Source organism: Tetrao urogallus, assembly GCF_951394365.1.
Source record: "Tetrao urogallus genome assembly, chromosome: 1".
NCBI classification, from domain to species: Eukaryota; Metazoa; Chordata; class Aves; order Galliformes; family Phasianidae; genus Tetrao; species Tetrao urogallus.
The window spans coordinates 645,880-666,480 of NC_136813.1; the positions used below are offsets into that span (position 1 = coordinate 645,880).

Genomic DNA, 20,601 nt, shown 5'->3' on the forward strand with positions numbered 1-20,601 from the left:
GAGCTCGTGCACAAACTCAAAGGAAAGAAGAAGGCCATGAAATGTGGAAAAAGGGTCTGAGCACTTGGGAGGAATACAGGAACGTTGTCAGGGCCTGCAGGGATGCGACGAGGAAAGCTGAAGCCCGTCTGCTATTAAATCTGGCAAAGGGGATAAAGGATAATAAACAAGGCTTGTTTCAGTACGTTAACAGAAAAAGGAAGACGAGGGAGAATGTGGCTCCCCTGCTAAGTGACGGGGCTGTGCTGGCGACGGGGGATGCTGAGAAGGCGGAGATACTGAATGCCTTCTTTGCTTCTGTCTTCAGTGAAAAAGCTCCCCCTCGGGAATCCGAGAGCCTGGAGGTGAGTGAGAGGATCTGGGGAATGGAAGACCTCCCTGCAGTCAGGGCAGAGGTGGTCCGGGAGCGCCTAGGCAACACCAATGTTCACCAATCCATGGGACCCGATGGGATTCATCCACGGGAGCTGAGGGAGCTGGCAGAGGTGATTGCTGAGCCGCTTTGTGTCATCTTTGAGAGGTCTTGGAGGACGGGGGAGGTGCCTGAAGACTGGAGGAGAGCCAACGTCACTGCGGGCTTCAAAAAGGGCAAGAAGGAAGAGCCAGGCAATTATAGGCCAGTCAGCCTCACCTCTGTCCCTGGAAAAGTGATGGAACAGCTGTGCTGGGTGCCATCTCCAGACAGCTGGGAGAAAAGGAGGTGATGAGGAGCAGTCAGCACGGGTTCGCCAGGGGGAGGTCGTGCTCCACCAACCTGGTGGCCTTCTATGATGTTGTCTCTGGCTGGGTGGATGGGGGGAGAGCAGTGGATGTAGTCTACCTTGATTTCAGCAAGGCTTTTGATGCTGTCCCCCACGACATCCTTATAACAAAGCTGAGCAAGTGTGGGATGGATGAGTGCACAGTGAGGTGGGTTGAGAACTGGCTGACTGGCAGAGCGCAGAGGGTCGTCGTTGGTGGTGCAGAGTCCGGTTGGAGGCCTGTAAGCAGCGGTGTTCCTCAGGGGTCTGTGCTGGGTCCGGTCTTGTTCAACATCTTCATCAATGGCCTTGATGAGGGGATGGTGGCCACCCTCAGCAAGTTTGTGATGATACGAAGTTGGGAGGATTGGCTGACAGCCTGAAGGCCGTGCTGCCATTCAGCGAGAGCTGGACAGGCTGAGAGCTGGGCAGAAAAAAACGGATGAGGTTTAACAAAAGCAAGTGTAGAGTCTTGCATCTGGGGAGGAATAATTGCATGCACCGGTACAGGTTGGGGGATGACCTGCTGGAGGGGAGCTCTGCGGAAAGGGACCTGGGTGTCCTGGTGGATGACAGGTCGGCCATGAGCCAGCAGTGTGCCCTTGTGGCCAAGAGGGCCAATGGCTTACTGGGGTGCATTGCACAGAGCGTGGCCAGCAGGTCGAGGGAGGTGATCCTCCCCCTCTGCTCTGCCCTGCTGAGGCCTCATCTGGAGCACTGCGTCCAGTTCTGGGCTCCCCAGCACAAAACAGACAGGGAGCTCTCGGGAAGAGTCCAGCGGAGGGCCACCAAGATGGGGAGGGGCCTGGAGCATCTCTGCTATGGAGAAAGGCTGAGTGAACTGGGTCTGTTCAGCCTTGAGGAAAGAAGACTGAGAGGGGACCTGATCCAGGTCTATCAGTATCTGAGGTGTGGGGGGGGCAGAATGGCGAGGCCGGACTGTTTTCAGTGGTGAGTGGAGACAGGACAAGGGGAAACGGCCGGAAACTGCAGCATAGGAAGTTCTGCACCAATGTGCACAAGAACTTCTGTACAGTGAGGTGACGGAGCACTGGAACAGGCTGCCCAGGGAGGTGGTGGAGTCTCCTTCTCTGGAGATGTTCCAGACCTGCCTGGATGCCGACCTGTGCGACCTGGTGTAGGGAACCTGCTTTGGCAGGGGGTTGGACTCGATGATCTCTGGAGGTCCCTTCCAACCCCTACAATTCTGTCATGCTGTGATTATCCATGTCCACATCCATGTCCTTCTTTGTCCACATCCATGCCTGTGTCCCTCTCCAGCAGCTGCTGTCACTGCCCCACAGCCCCTCACGGCCCCACAGCCCCTCGCGGCAGTTCTGAGCCCTGCTCTCCGCTGGCACCCAGAGGCTCCACGCGGCGCGGCGCTGCACCACGGCAGGCCGGCTGGCGCTGGGGGAAAGGCTGCGCCCCATCGGGCGGCGGTCGCGGCCCCGCTCGGAGCTCAGCGCCGTCCGTCCCCGCGCGGCAGCACGAGCAAATCTCCCCGCGCCGACGAGCAGCGCTGTTTCTCCCTCCGCTTCCGCGCCAGCACGGACGCTCCATCTCCTCGCAGCAGCTCCGCCTCTCTTCCTTCTCCGTTCCGACGCTCGCCCCCGTCGACCGGTGCTCAGCCCCAGGGAGTGAAGGGGGCTGGGGGCTGCTGCCGGCAGAGCAGGGGCTCAGGGCTGGGGCTCAGGGCTGGCTCTGGTTCCGGTGTGGCCAGAGGGACACGGGTGACCAACACTGCCAGTGTGCTGGGAGAGGGATCCAGGAAGGAGCAGAGAGAGGAAGAGGAGGAGGAAGCAGCAGCACCTGGGAGCCTGGGAGCCCCCCCCCCCCCCATCCCCCTGGCCCCCCCGCCCAGCGCCAACGAGCGTTTCGGTGGCTCCATGGAGACCAACGTGGTGCTGCGCTCTGACGGTCACATCATGTGGGACGCTCCCGCCATCACCAAGAGCTCCTGCAAGGTGGACGTCTCCTACTTCCCCTTCGACGGGCAGCAGTGCCACCTCACCTTCGGCTCCTGGACCTACAACGGGAACCAGATCGACCTCCGCAACCGCCTGGACACGGGCGACCTGACCGACTTTGTGGAGAACGTGGAGTGGGAGGTGCTGGGCATGCCGGCCACGCGCAACGTGGTCACCTACGGCTGCTGCTCGGAGCCCTACCCCGACGTCACCTACACGCTGCTGCTCCGCCGCCGCGCCTCCTTCTACATCTTCAACCTGCTGCTGCCCTGCATCATGATCTCCTTCCTGGCACCGCTGGGATTCTACCTGCCCGCCGACTCCGGGGAGAAGGTGTCTCTGGGGGTGACGGTGCTGCTGGCTCTCACCGTGTTCCAGCTGCTGGTGGCGGAGAGCATGCCGCCCTCGGAGAGCGTGCCGCTCATCGGTGAGCCAGGGGAGGGCGACGGCGCCCGGCGCCGAGACCCGCACCCCTCATCGCCCCTCTTGCCCCATAGGGAAGTACTACATCGCCACCATGACCATGATCACCGCCTCCACCTCTCTGACCATCTTCATCATGAACGTCCACCACTGCGGGCCGGGCGCCCGCCCGGTGCCACCCTGGGCACGTCGCCTCATCCTGCACCACTTGGCGCGCGCCCTCTGCGTCTGCGAGGTGGGCGAGAGCTGCGGCCGCCCCCAGAGAGAGGGGACGGGGGGGACGGGGCCGAGGGACCCCCCCGGAGAGGGCGCGGAGCCGGGGCTGTGCCCCCACAGCCGCTGCCTCTGCCACCACCGCGCGGTGCTCAGCAGCGTGGGGTACATCGCCGGCGTCTTCCGACGGCACCGCACCGCCCAGCGCCACGCCGCCGAGTGGAAGAAGGTGGCCAAGGTGATGGACCGCTTCTTCATGTGGGTCTTCTTCCTCATGGTCTTCCTCATGAGCGTGCTGGTGATCGGCAACGCCGCCTGACGCCTGCCCCACGTCCGGTGCCCCCGGCCAGCCCATCCCCACGGTGCCCACGGAGCTCGTGCCCAGGACAGCACTGCAGGGAATAAAGCTGGCAGTGCATCCCCTGCGTCCCACCTCCTGCCCGGGCTGTGCAGAGCCTTGCCCTGGGGCTGTGCTCGTGTCTACGCATGGGTGTCTGTACGGATGTGTGAGAGCAGAACAAGGCTGCAGGAACCCTTTGGGGGTGTAGTGATAGAACAAGCAGGAGCGACTTGAAGAAAAAATGCTGTGGGACCCCAGCGGGACCCTGTAGGGCTGCTCCTGCCTGGCTCCGTCAGGTCGCTGTGGCCCAGCTCCTTTGCGGCACTGCCATCAGCTTCAGTGCGTTTGCGCCCATCTGTGTCCATGCTCATGTCCCTGTGTTCACCTCCATGCTCTTATCTATGTCCATATCTGTGTCCATGCCCCTCTCCAGTAGCTGCCACATCCCAGTACCAAGGACATTCATCTGTATGTGCAAATTGATCCTGAGGGCTCTCCTGTGCTGGGGGCACCCTAGGGGTCCCAGCAGACCCCACAGTCCAGCAGTGCCCGCAGCAGTTGGCAGCGGCGCTCCAAGGCTGCCTGGTTTTCCTGCATCAGCTCCAGGATGAGCTCCGTGTGGGAGCAGAGGGGCACTGAAGGCTCTGTGGGGCTCTGAGATCCAAGCCTGAGTGGGGCTCTGCTTGCTCAGCCCCAGGGAGTGAAGGGCGCTGGGGGCTGCTGCCGGCAGAGCAGGGGCTCAGGGCTGGGGCACATCCACATCCTTATCCATGTCCACATCCATGCCTGTGTCCCTTTCCAGCAGCTGCCACCTCCCAGTACCAAGGACATGCATCTGTATGTGCACATGGATCCCAGGGGGCTCCTGGGCTGGGGGTTCCTCGGCTGCTCCCTGGGGTCCCAGTCGCCCCCTCCCACTCCAGCAGGATCTCTCTCAACTGACCAGTTCTCACGCTTCTGTCTGCATCAATGCTCTCCACAACCATGGGGCAGGGAGCAAACGGCCAAGTGCTGCAGAGCTGCTGCAGGCTTAAAGCACAGCAGTGCTTCTGCTGCTCAGTGCGGGTTCCAGAGGGCTGAGATAACAGCAGATCTGAGCAGAGGCTGTGAGAGCAAAGACACTTCTTTGCGCTGCACTGTCATCATTATTATCAAGTAATGACATCAAGTCACTTAATCGCCAGCTGCACGAAGCTCAACAGGAGCAGCGCCGAGTTCTGCACCTGCACAGAGTGTGGGACAGGACAGAGGAGGGCTGCGGAGATGGGGAAGGGTCTGGAGGGCCAAATGGGGGAGGCGCAGCTGGGGTCCATGGGGGTGTTCGACCCAGAGCAGCAGAGGTGGGGCGGAGGTTCATGGCCCTACAGCCTCTCATGGCTCCTCGGGGCCCCACAGCTCCTCATGGCCCTACAGCCTCTTAGGGCTCCTCATGGCCCTACAGCTCCTCATGGCCCTACAGCCTGTCATTGCCCTACAGCCCCTCACGGCCCCACAGCCCCTCGCGGCAGTTCTGAGCCCTGCTCTCCGCTGGCACCCAGAGGCTCCACGCGGCGCGGCGCTGCACCACGGCAGGCCGGCTGGCGCTGGGGGAAAGGCTGCGCCCCATCGGGCGGCGGTCGCGGCCCCGCTCGGAGCTCAGCGCCGTCCGTCCCCGCGCGGCAGCACGAGCAAATCTCCCCGCGCCGACGAGCAGCGCTGTTTCTCCCTCCGCTTCCGCGCCAGCACGGACGCTCCATCTCCTCGCAGCAGCTCCGCTTCTCTTCCTTCTCCGTTCCGATGCTCGCCCCCGTCCCAACGGAGGGTCACCGAGGACGGGCTGCGCTCCCGGGCTGGCGGCGCTCCGCGCTCTGCCGGCCGCTTCCCCGCCTCCCGTTGTTCGTCCCCTCCCGGCGCTGCCTCGACACGCCCGGTGCCTTTTGCTTTGGGCCGCGGGGGAGGAGGGCGGCAGGGGGCGCGGAGCGGGGAGGGGCGGCGGCGGGGGGACCCGAGCGGCCGGGGCTGCGCCCACGACCCCAGCGGAGCCCTGGCCCACGGCCCTGACGCCAAGACCTGCAGAGGTGGGGGAACGGCTGTGGCCGAGCAGCGTCGCCACTGTCCATGCTGATGCTCCCACCTGGGAGCTGCGACGTGCCGGCACCAAGGACATCCATCCATACACGCAGATGGATCCTGGGCGGCTCCTGTGCTGGAGGCTCCCTGGGGGTCCCAGCAGACCCCAGCGCCCCAGCAGTGCCTGCAGCAGTTGGCAGCGGTGCACCAAGGCTGCCTGGTTTTCCTGCATCAGCTCCAGGATGAGCTCCGTGTGGGAGCAGAGGGGCGCTGAAGGCTCCGTGGGGCTCTGAGATCCAAGCCTGAGTGGGGCTCTGCTTGCTCAGCCCCAGGGAGTGAAGGGGGCTGGGGGCTGCTGCCGGCAGAGCAGGGGCTCCAGGCTGGGGCACAGGGCTGGCTCTGGCTCCAGTGTGGTCAGAGGGACACGGGTGACCAACACTGCCAGTGTGCCGGGAGAGGGATCCAGGAAGGAGCAGAGAGAGGAAGAGGAGGAGGAAGCAGCAGCAACTGGGGGACCAGGGATGCCAGTGGGGCTCTCCATGATCACAGCGATGCTCCTCCACTCGTGGTGCTCCGGTGATGCTCCGTCGCTTGCGCAGGAGGAACGTGGCCCGCTCTGCTCTTGGCACTGCCAGCTGAGCTCCTGCAGGCCCCCAGCTGTGGCACACGGGGACCGGGCTCTCAGAAACCCACCCCGCAGCCCCTCCCCGCCTGCTGGCCCTGGAGCTCCCGGGCTGCAGGAATTGCCCCGCACTGGGGCTTTGCTCCTGCAGGACAGCAGAGGGCCGCGGCCTCACCGCAGCACCTCCAGAGTGCGCAGAATGAAAGCAAGCAGAAAGCAAGCAGGCACTTCTGCTTCGGCCCCTGTCCTGTTCGGCGGCTCCGCTTGCAGGGCCCCCGGCGCCTGCTGGGCAGCGCCGCGCAGCAGTGGGGACAGCGGGAACAGCAGCGGGACAGGGACAGCAGAGCTGGGGGGGCGCTGCGGGGGGACATCGCCAGGGACAGCGGGGCGGGAGCGGGGCGCTGCTGCCACCCCCATCCCTGCTGCCGAGCCCAGCCCTTCTCCTTCCCGCAGATGAGAAGAGCCCCGAGAGCGGGGCGGCGCAGGTAGCAGCTCTGCGCCGACCATCAGAAGCGCCCGCAGAGCTCCTGGCAGCGCTAATTGCTGGGTGCTCGTTTAGGGCTCTGGCCGCGTTCTGGGGTCTCGGCGCAGGCGAAGGGGCTCCGGCCTCGGCGGGGTCACGGCAGACCCCGTGCTGGCGCCAGGCCGGCGGGTGCCCGATGCCGTGCCGGTCCCTGCAGCCACGGCCGGGCACGGAGGCGAGCTGCGAGCGGCAGAGCCGTGCAGGCAGGCAGCTGCAGGCGCACGAGGGATGCATCGGGACAGCCTGCACGGGCACGGGGCGGCTCTGTGCGCGGTGCCACGCTGCACCGCGTCGGCACAGCCCGCAGCCCCTCGCCACCAGCCGGCCCGGGGGCTGCGGGGCTCTCGGCTCCAGGATGCGGCCGGTGCTGGGGAGCGCGGCGGGCTGTGGGAGGGGGCTGGGGAGCTGAGCACGGAGAGCTGCAGGGCTCGAGGCGGCGTGAGGGGCAGAGCCCAGCGGCGGAGGAGCCGTGCAGAGCGCGGCCGGCCCCGCAGGAAGCAGCCTTCTCCGCAAGGCGTGAAAAGCGCGAGTCATCCTCTCCGAAAGCGGTCTGCGCTGTTGTGGGTTGGGGCCCGGAAGCCCTCGTGGTGCCCAGCGAAGGGCCTCGGCTGCGACACCTCCGGACCCGTCCTCGGCCGCACGGCATTGGGGCCCGCAGCGCTCAGCACCGCGCAGCGGGATCGGGGCAGCACTGCGGGTTGAGCCGCCCCACAGCCCGGGGCCCACGCGGCCGCCTCAATCGCGGGCAGACCCGGGTCCCCACACGCTCCCAGGTCCCGCCGGGACCGGAACGCAGCCCTGCCACACACACGGCACCGACGTGCTGATGCTCGAGGTTTAATGCGAGAAAGAAGAAGAGGGCACCAGCTGTGGGATGAGGCGCAGCCTGGCTCCGGCACACGCACGGAGCAGCACAGTTCTGCACGCCGCCGGCCCTTGGGCGCACATCTCTCCCCATCCCCACCCTTGGGTTCTGCTGCTGCCCTGCCCCTGCACAGCCCCGCAGCTTCGCAGAGCTCTAAGCTGCTCCAGCTTCCCATCTCCCCACCCCCCAGCCCCAGCTCCCCACCTCCCCACCTCCCCACCTCCCCACCTCCCCAGGTCCCCACTCCCCACAAACTGAGATGTTCCCTTCGCCTCCACGCTCCCCGTCCCCTTCCTTCCAGAGCTGCTGGCATGGGGTCACCCTCTGTGCCCCCATCCCCGTCTGGCACGTTTGGGGCAGGGCAGGGGGGGCAGAGCCGGCCCACGGCTGAGCCCCAGCCCCACCTCCTGGTGGCCCCGACCCCACTGCCCACCCTGGTCATTTAGAAGCTCACAGTTGTAGTTGCTCTCCGTCTCTTTAGAGACGAGTTTGATTTGGTTTCTGCCATCGTCGGTGGAGAAGTCGGTGACCTCAAAGACTTCAAAGGGTGGGATGAGGACTTCATCCTGAGAGGGGTAGAAGGAGAACGGATTGATGGGGGCACCATGGCAGGTCTTGATCTCAAAGAAAGTATCTTTCCCAAACGCCTCTGCAGCACTCTTGTTTAGGGAGGTGGAGGTGAACTGGCCGAAGCGCACAGTTTTGCCTTTTTCGGCTGTGAAGCGGATGCCCCGCACGCCGCGGTAGACGTTGTAACATTGGTTGGGATTGCATCTTCGCAGAGCCTGCAGCGCCTGGGTCAGGAGGAAGTGCAGCGTCTTGAAGTGATACGACTGCATGTAGTGCTGGTGGGAGAGTCCGCCCTGACGTGTGGCTGCGTTGAACCTCTTGTACATCCCACCTGCAGCACTGTACGCCAGCACGGCGATGGCCAGGTCCTGACTCAGCTGTGGGCACTGAGTGTGGCAGCCACAGCGCTTCTGCCATTCCGCAGCTGCCTTCCTCCAGGTGCCTGCATACTTGGCATTCGTGCCGAACTCTGAACGGTTCACCTCCTGTAGCTCTTCCCACATGCTGTCCTCACAGCCGTCGTATTGGTCATCGAAGGAGTCGGGGGCCACGTCCATCTCTATCTCCGTGGGGTCGAGGTCTCCGTCGTGCAGGGCGCTGCTGGCGGCCGACGTGCTGAGCAAGGTGCCGGCCAGCAGCACCCAGCACAGGGCGAGGAGCTCCATGAGTGGGAGCTGGCTGCGGGGAGCGGCGGCGGGGGCTGCAGGGAGAAGCGGAGCAGATGCATCGCAGGGACCTCAGGACCCTCCGGACCCCCCCTGACAGCACAGAGAAGCACCCCAGCCTGCGTCCCATCCAGGGCTGCTGGGCTCTGCCCCCCCCCCGCTGCCCCCGGCCTCCGGCCCACGGCTGCCGTTCCCTGCTGCAGACAAGAAGGTTCCCCAGCGCAGCCCAGCAGCCGGGAGCAGCCCTGGAGCTGCAGCACGCTGTTACCTTTGCTCTGCTTCAGGCAGGACCCACGGCGTGATGCAGCTGCAGGACACCCGGAGCTGGGCTCCGACTTTGTAGAGCAGCCCCAGCCCGCGTGCCCTGCGTAACTCACCCGCAAGCACCCCAAACTGCCCGGTTGTGGCCAAGTGGTTGCGAGGACTTCCCCCAGGAAATGTCCGTGTTGAGCCATCCCCCTGGCCTTGGTGCACGTGTGGTTCGCGGTCCCACGGGCGCTGAGATGAGCGGCTCTGGCTCCGCAGCCCTCGGTGCAGAGGGGCTCCCGGCAGCTGGCGCTGGACCCGCTGAGCTGGGCTGGGTGGGATGGAGCTGATGGACTTCCTAGGAGCCGGTCGGGTGCCGCGTGTTGTGTTTGGGGCGAGCGGGGCTTCCGACAACGTAAGGGCTGCTCTGCCTGCGGGGAGTCTGGGCTGCAGCAGGAGCTGCAGGGCACAGAGCCGGGCCGGCTGCTCCAAAGGCCCAAGGCAGATCCTGCAGCACAGGGCGCCGTGCTGTGAGCTGGGCACTTGGCCCTGGGGGACGGGCTGTGCCCCCCCAGCAGCATCTGCTGAGGTGTTTCTTTCTGCGTCACACATCTTATTTCCTTTGTCATCTTTTTCTCACCAAACTGTCCCTCTCACCTGGGCACTTTTCACACTTCTGTCTGCATCAATGCTCACCGCAAACCCACAGTGCGGCAGTGAGCAAACAGCCGAGTGCTGCAGAGCTGCTGCTGGCTTAAAGCACAGCAGTGCTACTGCTGCTGGGGGCTCGTTCCAGAGGGCTGAGATAGCAGCAGACCTGAGCAGAGGCTGTGAGAGCAAAGACATTTCTTTGCACTGCGCTATCACCGTTATCATCATGTCCTGTTAAACAACCTCCATCTGCTCTGCCTCAACTCCAAACCATTTCCCCTTGTCCTGCTGCCATCTCCCCTTTCACAGAGCTGACTCCCCTCCTGTCTGCAGGCTCCCTTCAGGCACTGCAGGCTGCACTGAGGTCACCCCGCAGCTTCTCTTCTCCATGCTGAACAAGCCCAGCTCCCTCAGCCTGTCTTTGCAGGGAGGTGCTGCAGCCCTCTGCTCATCTCTGTGGCTCCTCTGCACCCTCTCCAACAGCTCCCTGTCTTTCTTGTGCTGGGGGCTCCAGCCCTGGACGCAGTGCTGCAGATGGGGCCTCACGAGGGCAGAGCAGAGGGGGACGATCACCTCCCTGTCCCTGCTGCCACCCCTCTGCTGCTGGAGCCCAGGATCCCGTTTGCTTTCCCAGCTGCAATGCACACTGCTGGCTCATGTTCCGCTTTTCATCCACCAGGACCCCAGGTCCTTCTCTGCAGGGCTGCTCTCAAGGGCGGCTCCTTCCAGTCTGTATGGATGCTGGGATTCCCCGGCCCAAATGCCAATCCTTGCACTTTGCTGTGCTGAACCTCATTAGATTCTGCCAGGCCCCCCCTTCAGGACTGCTGGAGTGCCTCTGGATGGCATCCCTTCCTTCCACTGCGTCAACCACACCACTCGGCTTGGTGTCCATGGATCCACACACGGATGTTTCTGCACGGATCCATAGGGCTGATCCCACCTGCCTCCATCTGGACGCTCTGGTCCAGCTCCTTTGGGGCGCTCAGGGCTGGGGCTCAGGGCTGGCTCTGGCCCTGGCTCTGTTTGTGGCTCTGCAGGAGTGTGAGGGATGAGAGTGGCCACTTGTGTGCCAGGCCAGGGCTCGTGAGGGAGGAGAGGGAGGGAGAGGAAGAGAAGGAAAGAAAGAAGATGCAGCCGGTTGTCATGGCTTTATGTGTTCTGGTTTTCAGAATTCCCCATCATAACACCATGCAGAGCTGCGGGAGTTGAAGTGCAAATGCTCCAAGTCCAGGTGCCCATCCCTGTACATCAGGGAAGCCACGGGATCTGGCCCTTCGTGGGGGTTGGTCTCTTACTGATGGCAGTGGGTGCTGGAGGTGCTTTCCTGGCCGTTCCAAGCTCTTCAGGTTTGCCTCGGTCACAGGAACTCTCTCTCTCCTGTCTTCTTTGCTTTCTTAGTCCCCATGTCAATCACATTGTACAGTATTGTGTTATCTTGCACTGCCACACCACAGTCAGTCAAAGAAGGTTTCCTCCACAGGTCATTGCCGCAGTTTCTTTTCCTCCTTCCTCGTGCCCAGCTCCCATCTCCCTGCCCCTTTTCCTTTTCCCTTCCCATTTTGTGGGGCCGGCTGGGGGGCCAGGGCCCTAAAGCCCCCCTGTCACAGGCACAGATCGATCGAGTGAACCCCGTGACACCAGGGATCCCAGGGACAGCATGGATAGCAGTGGGGCCTGGGGCGGCTTCGTGCTGCTTTCACTGGGCTCGTCCAGCAGCAGAAGACGGAGGAGATGAAGGGGCCCTTTGCCCCGTGGCTGCTCCTGCCTGGCTCCATCAGGCCCAGCTCCTTTGGGGCGCTCCCATCAGCTTCCTCTTCTACGCGCCCATTTCTGTCCCTGCTCATTCCCCCATCCCTGTCTGCATCCGTGTCCTTATTATTGTCCATCTCTCTCTTTGTGACGCCATTCAGCAGCTGCCACATCCCACTACCAAGGACATCCATCCGTATGCACAAATGGATCCTGGGGGGCTCCTGTGCTGGAGGCTCCCTGGAGGTCCCAGCAGACCCCACAGTCCAGCAGTGCCCGCAGCAGTTGGCAGCAGTGCTCCAAGGCTGCCTGGTTTTCCTGCATCAGCTCCAGGATGAGCTCCGTGTGGGAGCAGAGGGGCGCTGAAGGCTCCGTGGGGCTCTGAGATCCAAGCCTGAGTGGGGCTCTGCTTGCTCAGCCCCAGGGAGTGAAGGGCGCTGGGGGCTGCTGCCGGCAGAGCAGGGGCTCCGGGCTGGGCCACATCCACATCCTTAGAGCAGCTAGAATGCATTGAACTGCACCTGGGGGAGAGCGGTGCAGCAGTGGAGAGCTTGTGGGTGAGAATCAAGGGGCGGGCTGGTATGGCTGGCACTGTCGTGGGAGTGTGCTGCAGGCCCCCTGATCAGGAGGAGGAGGTTGATGAGGCCTTCCCCAAGAACTGGAAGCAGCGTCACGATCCCAGGCGCTGGTGCTTAGGGGGGACTTCAATTATGCAGAGATTTGCTGGAAAAGCAATGTGGCCAGGCATGCGCGGTCCAGACGGTTCCTGCAATGTGTTGAAGACAACTTCCTGATGCAGGTGGTGGAGGAACCGACGAGGAGAGGGGCACTGCTGGACCTTATTGTCACTAATAGAGAAGGGCTTGTCAGGGAAGTAAAGGTCGGGGGCAGCTTGGGTTGCAGTGACCACGAGATGGTGGAGTTCAAGATCCTGAGTGGAAGAAGCAAAGCAAAAAGTAGGATTGCTAGCCTGGACTTCAGGAGAGCCGACTTCGATCTCTTCCAGGACCTGCTTGGAGCGATCCTGTGGGTGTTGGAAGGCAAGGGGGCCTGTGAGAGCTGGTGGGCATTTAAGCAGCTCTTCTTCCAAGCTCAGGGTCGGCGTCCCTGTGAGGAAGAAATCGGGAAAGGGTGGCAGGAGAGCTGCGTGGATGAGCAAGGAGCTCGTGCACAAACTCAAAGGAAAGAAGAAGGCCATGAAATGTGGAAAAAGGGTCTGAGCACTTGGGAGGAATACAGGAACGTTGTCAGGGCCTGCAGGGATGCGACGAGGAAAGCTGAAGCCAGCCTGGAATTGAATCTGGCGAAGGGGATAAAGGATAATAAACAAGGCTTGTTTAAGTACGTTAACAGTAAAAGGAAGACGAGGGAGAATGTGGCTCCCCTGCTAAGTGACGGGGCTGTGCTGGCGACGGGGGATGCTGAGAAGGCGGAGATACTGAATGCCTTCTTTGCTTCTGTCTTCAGTGAAAAAGCTCCCCCTCGGGAATCCGAGAGCCTGGAGGTGAGTGAGAGGATCTGGGGAATGGAAGACCTCCCTGCAGTCAGGGCAGAGGTGGTCCGGGAGCGCCTAGGCAACACCAATGTTCACCAATCCATGGGACCCGATGGGATTCATCCACGGGAGCTGAGGGAGCTGGCAGAGGTGATTGCTGAGCCGCTTTCTGTCATCTTTGAGAGGTCTTGGAGGACGGGGGAGGTGCCTGAAGACTGGAGGAGAGCCAACGTCACTGCGGGCTTCAAAAAGTGCAAGAAGGAAGAGCCAGGCAATTATAGGCCAGTCAGCCTCACCTCTGTCCCTGGAAAGGTGATGGAACAGCTGTGCTGGGTGCCATCTCCAGACAGCTGGGAGAAAAGGAGGTGATGAGGAGCAGTCAGCACGGGTTCACCAGGGGGAGGTCGTGCTCCACCAACCTGGTGGCCTTCTATGATGTTGTCTCTGGCTGGGTGGATGGGGGGAGAGCAGTGGATGTAGTCTACCTTGATTTCAGCAAGGCTTTTGATGCTGTCCCCCACGACATCCTTATAACAAAGCTGAGCAAGTGTGGGATGGATGAGTGCACAGTGAGGTGGGCTGAGAACTGGCTGACTGGCAGAGCGCAGAAGGTCGTCGTTGGCGGTGCAGAGTCCGGTTGGAGGCCTGTAAGCAGCGGTGTTCCTCAGGGGTCTGTGCTGGGTCCGGTCTTGTTCAACGTCTTCATCAATGACCTTGATGAGGGGATGGTGGCCACCCTCAGCAAGTTTGTGATGATACGAAGTTGGGAGGATTGGCTGACAGCCTGAAGGCCGTGCTGCCATTCAGCGAGAGCTGGACAGGCTGAGAGCTGGGCAGAAAAAAACGGATGAGGTTTAACAAAAGCAAGTGTAGAGTCTTGCATCTGGGGAGGAATAATTGCATGCACCGGTACAGGTTGGGGGATGAGCTGCTGGAGGGGAGCTCTGCGGAGAGGGACCTGGGTGTCCTGGTGGACGACAGGTCGGCCATGAGCCAGCAGTGTGCCCTTGTGGCCAAGAGGGCCAATGGCTTACTGGGGTGCATTGCAAAGAGCGTGGCCAGCAGGTCGAGGGAGGTGATCCTCCCCCTCTGCTCTGCCCTGCTGAGGCCTCATCTGGAGCACTGCGTCCAGTTCTGGGCTCCCCAGCACAAAACAGACAGGGAGCTCTCGGGAAGAGTCCAGCGGAGGGCCACCAAGATGGGGAGGGGCCTGGAGCATCTCTGCTATGGAGAAAGGCTGAGTGAACTGGGTCTGTTCAGTCTGGAGAAAAGAAGACTGAGAGGGGACCTGATCCAGGTCTATCAGTATCTGAGGTGTGGGGGGCAGAATGGCGAGGCCGGACTGTTTTCAGTGGTGAGTGGAGACAGGACAAGGGGAAACGGCCGGAAACTGCAGCATAGGAAGTTCTGCACCAATGTGCACAAGAACTTCTGTACAGTGAGGTGACGGAGCACTGGAACAGGCTGCCAGGGAGGTGGTGGAGTCTCCTTCTCTGGAGATGTTCCAGACCTGCCTGGATGCCGACCTGTGCGACCTGCTGTAGGGAACCTGCTTTGGCAGGGGGTTGGACTCGATGATCTCTGGAGGTCCCTTCCAACCCCTACAATTCTGTCATGCTGTGATTATCCATGTCCACATCCATGTCCTTCTTTGTCCACATCCATGCCTGTGTCCCTCTCCAGCAGCTGCTGTCACTGCCCTACAGCCCCTCACGGCCCCACAGCCCCTCGCGGCAGTTCTGAGCCCTGCTCTCCGACGGCACCCAGAGGCTCCACGCGGCGCGGCGCTGCACCACGGCAGGCCGGCTGGCGCTGGGGGAAAGGCTGCGCCCCATCGGGCGGCGGTCGCGGCCCCGCTCGGAGCTCAGCGCCGTCCGTCCCCGCGCGGCAGCACGAGCAAATCTCCCCGCGCCGACGAGCAGCGCTGTTTCTCCCTCCGCTTCCGCGCCAGCACGGACGCTCCATCTCCTCGCAGCAGCTCCGCCTCTCTTCCTTCTCCGTTCCGATGCTCGCCCCCGTCCCAACGCAGGGCCACCGAGGACGGGCTGCGCTCCCGGGCTGGCGGCGCTCCGCGCTCGGCCGGCCGCTTCCCCGCCTCCCGTTGTTCGTCCCCTCCCGGCGCTGCCTCGACACGCCCGGTGCCTTTTGCTTTGGGCCGCGGGGGAGGAGGGCGGCAGGGGGCGCGGAGCGGGGAGGGGCGGCGGCGGGGGGACCCGAGCGGCCGGGGCTGCGCCCACGACCCCAGCGGAGCCCTGGCCCACGGCCCTGACGCCAAGACCTGCAGAGGTGGGGGAACGGCTGTGGCCGAGCAGCGTCGCCACTGTCCATGCTGATGCTCCCACCTGGGAGCTGCGACGTGCCGGCACCAAGGACATCCATCCATACACGCAGATGGATCCTGGGCGGCTCCTGTGCTGGAGGCTCCCTGGGGGTCCCAGCAGACCCCACAGTCCAGCAGTGCCCGCAGCAGTTGGCAGCGGTGCACCAAGGCTGCCTGGTTTTCCCGTATGACACAGAGCAGCTCCAGGATGAGCTCCGTGTGGGAGCAGAGGGGCACTGAAGGCTCCGTGGGGCTCTGAGATCCAAGCCTGAGTGGGGCTCTGCTTGCTCAGCCCCAGGGAGTGAAGGGCGCTGGGGGCTGCTGCCGGCAGAGCAGGGGCTCAGGGCTGGGGCTCAGGGCTGGCTCTGGCTCCAGTGTGGTCAGAGGGACACGGGTGACCAACACTGCCAGTGTGCCGGGAGAGGGATCGGGGAAGGAGCAGAGAGAGGAAGAGGAGGAGGAAGCAGCAGCACCTGGGAGCCTGGGAGCCCCCCCCCCCCCCTCCCCCTGGCCCCTCCGCCCAGCGCCAACGAGCGTTTCGGTGGCTCCATGGAGACCAACGTGGTGCTGCGCTCTGACGGTCACATCATGTGGGACGCTCCCGCCATCACCAAGAGCTCCTGCAAGGTGGACGTCTCCTACTTCCCCTTCGACGGGCAGCAGTGCCACCTCACCTTCGGCTCCTGGACCTACAACGGGAACCAGATCGACCTCCGCAACCGCCTGGACACGGGCGACCTGACCGACTTTGTGGAGAACGTGGAGTGGGAGGTGCTGGGCATGCCGGCCACGCGCAACGTGGTCACCTACGGCTGCTGCTCGGAGCCCTACCCCGACGTCACCTACACGCTGCTGCTCCGCCGCCGCGCCTCCTTCTACATCTTCAACCTGCTGCTGCCCTGCATCATGATCTCCTTCCTGGCACCGCTGGGATTCTACCTGCCCGCCGACTCCGGGGAGAAGGTGTCTCTGGGGGTGACGGTGCTGCTGGCTCTCACCGTGTTCCAGCTGCTGGTGGCGGAGAGCATGCCGCCCTCGGAGAGCGTGCCGCTCATCGGTGAGCCAGGGGAGGGCGACGGCGCCCGGCGCCGAGACCCGCACCCCTCATCGCCCCTCTTGCCCCATAGGGAAGTACTACATCGCCACCATGACCATGATCACCGCCTCCACCTCTCTGACCATCTTCATCATGAACGTCCACCACTGCGGGCCGGGCGCCCGCCCGGTGCCACCCTGGGCACGTCGCCTCATCCTGCACCACTTGGCGCGCGCCCTCTGCGTCTGCGAGGTGGGCGAGAGCTGCGGCCGCCCCCAGAGAGAGGGGACGGGGGGGACGGGGCCGAGGGACCCCCCCGGAGAGGGCGCGGAGCCGGGGCTGTGCCCCCACAGCCGCTGCCTCTGCCACCACCGCGCGGTGCTCAGCAGCGTGGGGTACATCGCCGGCGTCTTCCGACGGCACCGCACCTCCCAGCGCCACGCCGCCGAGTGGAAGAAGGTGGCCAAGGTGATGGACCGCTTCTTCATGTGGGTCTTCTTCCTCATGGTCTTCCTCATGAGCGTGCTGGTGATCGGCAACGCCGCCTGACGCCTGCCCCACGTCCGGTGCCCCCGGCCAGCCCATCCCCACGGTGCCCACAGAGCTCGTGCCCAGGACAGCACTGCAGGGAATAAAGCTGGCAGTGCATCCCCTGCGTCCCACCTCCTGCCCGGGCTGTGCAGAGCCTTGCCCTGGGGCTGTGCTCGTGTCTACGCATGGGTGTCTGTACGGATGTGTGAGAGCAGAACAAGGCTGCAGGAACCCTTTGGGGGTGTAGTGATAGAACAAGCAGGAGCGACTTGAAGAAAAAATGCTGTGGGACCCCAGCGGGACCCTGTAGGGCTGCTCCTGCCTGGCTCCGTCAGGTCGCTGTGGCCCAGCTCCTTTGCGGCACTGCCATCAGCTTCAGTGCGTTTGCGCCCATCTGTGTCCATGCTCATGTCCCTGTGTTCACCTCCATGCTCTTATCTATGTCCATATCTGTGTCCATGTCCCTCTCCAGTAGCTGCCACATCCCAGTACCAAGGACATTCATCTGTATGTGCAAATTGATCCTGAGGGCTCTCCTGTGCTGGGGGCACCCTAGGGGTCCCAGCAGACCCCACAGTCCAGCAGTGCCCGCAGCAGTTGGCAGCGGCGCTCCAAGGCTGCCTGGTTTTCCTGCATCAGCTCCAGGATGAGCTCCGTGTGGGAGCAGTGGGGCACTGAAGGCTCCGTGGGGCTCTGAGATCCAAGCCTGAGTGGGGCTCTGCTTGCTCAGCCCCAGGGAGTGAAGGGGGCTGGGGGCTGCTGCCGGCAGAGCAGGGGCTCAGGGCTGGGGCACATCCACATCCTTATCCATGTCCACATCCATGCCTGTGTCCCTCTCCAGCAGCTGCCACCTCCCAGTACCAAGGACATGCATCTGTGTGTGCACATGGATCCCAGGGGGCTCCTGGGCTGGGGGTTCCTCGGCTGCTCCCTGGGGTCCCAGTCGCCCCCTCCCACTCCAGCAGGATCTCTCTCAACTGACCAGTTCTCACGCTTCTGTCTGCATCAATGCTCTCCACAACCCCACCATGGGGCAGGGAGCAAACGGCCAAGTGCTGCAGAGCTGCTGCAGGCTTAAAGCACAGCAGTGCTACTGCTGCTCAGTGCGGGTTCCAGAGGGCTGAGATAGCAGCAGATCTGAGCAGAGGCTGTGAGAGCAAAGACACTTCTTTGCGCTGCACTGTCATCATTATTATCAAGTAATGACATCAAGTCACTTAATCGCCAGCTGCACGAAGCTCAACAGGAGCAGCGCCGAGTTCTGCACCTGCACAGAGTGTGGGACAGGACAGAGGAGGGCTGCGGAGATGGGGAAGGGTCTGGAGGGCCAAATGGGGGAGGCGCAGCTGGGGTCCATGGGGGTGTTCGACCCAGAGCAGCAGAGGTGGGGCGGAGGTTCATGGCCCTACAGCCTCTCATGGCTCCTCGGGGCCCCACAGCTCCTCATGGCCCTACAGCCTCTTAGGGCTCCTCATGGCCCTACAGCTCCTCATGGCCCTACAGCCTGTCATTGCCCTACAGCCCCTCACGGCCCCACAGCCCCTCGCGGCAGTTCTGAGCCCTGCTCTCCGACGGCACCCAGAGGCTCCACGCGGCGCGGCGCTGCACCACGGCAGGCCGGCTGGCGCTGGGGGAAAGGCTGCGCCCCATCGGGCGGCGGTCGCGGCCCCGCTCGGAGCTCAGCGCCGTCCGTCCCCGCGCGGCAGCACGAGCAAATCTCCCCGCGCCGACGAGCAGCGCTGTTTCTCCCTCCGCTTCCGCGCCAGCACGGACGCTCCATCTCCTCGCAGCAGCTCCGCTTCTCTTCCTTCTCCGTTCCGACGCTCGCCCCCGTCCCAACGGAGGGCCACCGAGGACGGGCTGCGCTCCCGGGCTGGCGGCGCTCCGCGCTCTGCCGGCCGCTTCCCCGCCTCCCGTTGTTCGTCCCCTCCCGGCGCTGCCTCGACACGCCCGGTGCCTTTTGCTTTGGGCCGCGGGGGAGGAGGGCGGCAGGGGGCGCGGAGCGGGGAGGGGCGGCGGCGGGGGGACCCGAGCGGCCGGGGCTGCGCCCACGACCCCAGCGGAGCCCTGGCCCACGGCCCTGACGCCAAGACCTGCAGAGGTGGGGGAACGGCTGTGGCCGAGCAGCGTCGCCACTGTCCATGCTGATGCTCCCACCTGGGAGCTGCGACGTGCCGGCACCAAGGACATCCATCCATACACGCAGATGGATCCTGGGCGGCTCCTGTGCTGGAGGCTCCCTGGGGGTCCCAGCAGACCCCAGCGCCCCAGCAGTGCCTGCAGCAGTTGGCAGCGGTGCACCAAGGCTGCCTGGTTTTCCTGCATCAGCTCCAGGATGAGCTCCGTGTGGGAGCAGAGGGGCGCTGAAGGCTCCGTGGGGCTCTGAGATCCAAGCCTGAGTGGGGCTCTGCTTGCTCAGCCCCAGGGAGTGAAGGGGGCTGGGGGCTGCTGCCGGCAGAGCAGGGGCTCCAGGCTGGGGCACAGGGCTGGCTCTGGCTCCAGTGTGGTCAGAGGGACACGGGTGACCAACACTGCCAGTGTGCCGGGAGAGGGATCCAGGAAGGAGCAGAGAGAGGAAGAGGAGGAGGAAGCAGCAGCAACTGGGGGACCAGGGATGCCAGTGGGGCTCTCCATGATCACAGCGATGCTCCTCCACTCGTGGTGCTCCGGTGATGCTCCGTCGCTTGCGCAGGAGGAACGTGGCCCGCTCTGCTCTTGGCACTGCCAGCTGAGCTCCTGCAGGCCCCCAGCTGTGGCACACGGGGACCGGGCTCTCAGAAACCCACCCCGCAGCCCCTCCCCGCCTGCTGGCCCTGGAGCTCCCGGGCTGCAGGAATTGCCCCGCACTGGGGCTTTGCTCCTGCAGGACAGCAGAGGGCCGCGGCCTCACCGCAGCACCTCCAGAGTGCGCAGAATGAAAGCAAGCAGAAAGCAAGCAGGCACTTCTGCTTCGGCCCCTGTCCTGTTCGGCGGCTCCGCTTGCAGGGCCCCCGGCGCCTGCTGGGCAGCGCCGCGCAGCAGTGGGGACAGCGGGAACAGCAGCGGGACAGGGACAGCAGAGCTGGGGGGGCGCTGCGGGGGGACATCGCCAGGGACAGCGGGGCGGGAGCGGGGCGCTGCTGCCACCCCCATCCCTGCTGCCGAGCCCAGCCCTTCTCCTTCCCGCAGATGAGAAGAGCCCCGAGAGCGGGGCGGCGCAGGTAGCAGCTCTGCGCCGACCATCAGAAGCGCCCGCAGAGCTCCTGGCAGCGCTAATTGCTGGGTGCTCGTTTAGGGCTCTGGCCGCGTTCTGGGGTCTCGGCGCAGGCGAAGGGGCTCCGGCCTCGGCGGGGTCACGGCAGACCCCGTGCTGGCGCCACGCCGGCGGGTGCCCGATGCCGTGCCGGTCCCTGCAGCCACGGCCGGGCACGGAGGCGAGCTGCGAGCGGCAGAGCCGTGCAGGCAGGCAGCTGCAGGCGCACGAGGGATGCATCGGGACAGCCTGCACGGGCACGGGGCGGCTCTGTGCGCGGTGCCACGCTGCACCGCGTCGGCACAGCCCGCAGCCCCTCGCCACCAGCCGGCCCGGGGGCTGCGGGGCTCTCGGCTCC

At 64.1% G+C, this 20,601-nt stretch overlaps 2 protein-coding genes and 1 pseudogene across 3 annotated transcripts; 2 read left to right on the forward strand and 1 right to left on the reverse strand.

Moving 5' to 3' along the window:
• Positions 1 to 2,617: 2,617 nt before the first annotated feature.
• Positions 2,618 to 3,665, forward strand: LOC306954313 (neuronal acetylcholine receptor subunit alpha-10-like; the record flags this gene model as incomplete). Its single annotated transcript, XM_079545378.1, has 2 exons — positions 2,618 to 3,137; positions 3,208 to 3,665. The coding sequence occupies exons 1-2, from the start codon at positions 2,630 to 2,632 to the stop codon at positions 3,663 to 3,665; spliced, it is 966 nt and encodes a 321-aa protein (XP_079401504.1). The 5' UTR covers positions 2,618 to 2,629.
• A 4,397-nt stretch (positions 3,666 to 8,062) lies between these two features.
• Positions 8,063 to 9,010, reverse strand: LOC306954189 (NAD(P)(+)--arginine ADP-ribosyltransferase 2 pseudogene; annotated as a pseudogene). The gene has a single exon. The product of its transcript is annotated as an NAD(P)(+)--arginine ADP-ribosyltransferase 2 pseudogene (transcript).
• Positions 9,011 to 15,981: 6,971 nt separating this feature from the next.
• LOC306949268 (neuronal acetylcholine receptor subunit alpha-10-like) lies at positions 15,982 to 17,029 on the forward strand (the record flags this gene model as incomplete). The annotated part of the gene is made up of 2 exons (XM_079539122.1): positions 15,982 to 16,501; positions 16,572 to 17,029. The coding sequence occupies exons 1-2, from the start codon at positions 15,994 to 15,996 to the stop codon at positions 17,027 to 17,029; spliced, it is 966 nt and encodes a 321-aa protein (XP_079395248.1). The 5' UTR covers positions 15,982 to 15,993.
• Positions 17,030 to 20,601: the final 3,572 nt, after the last annotated feature.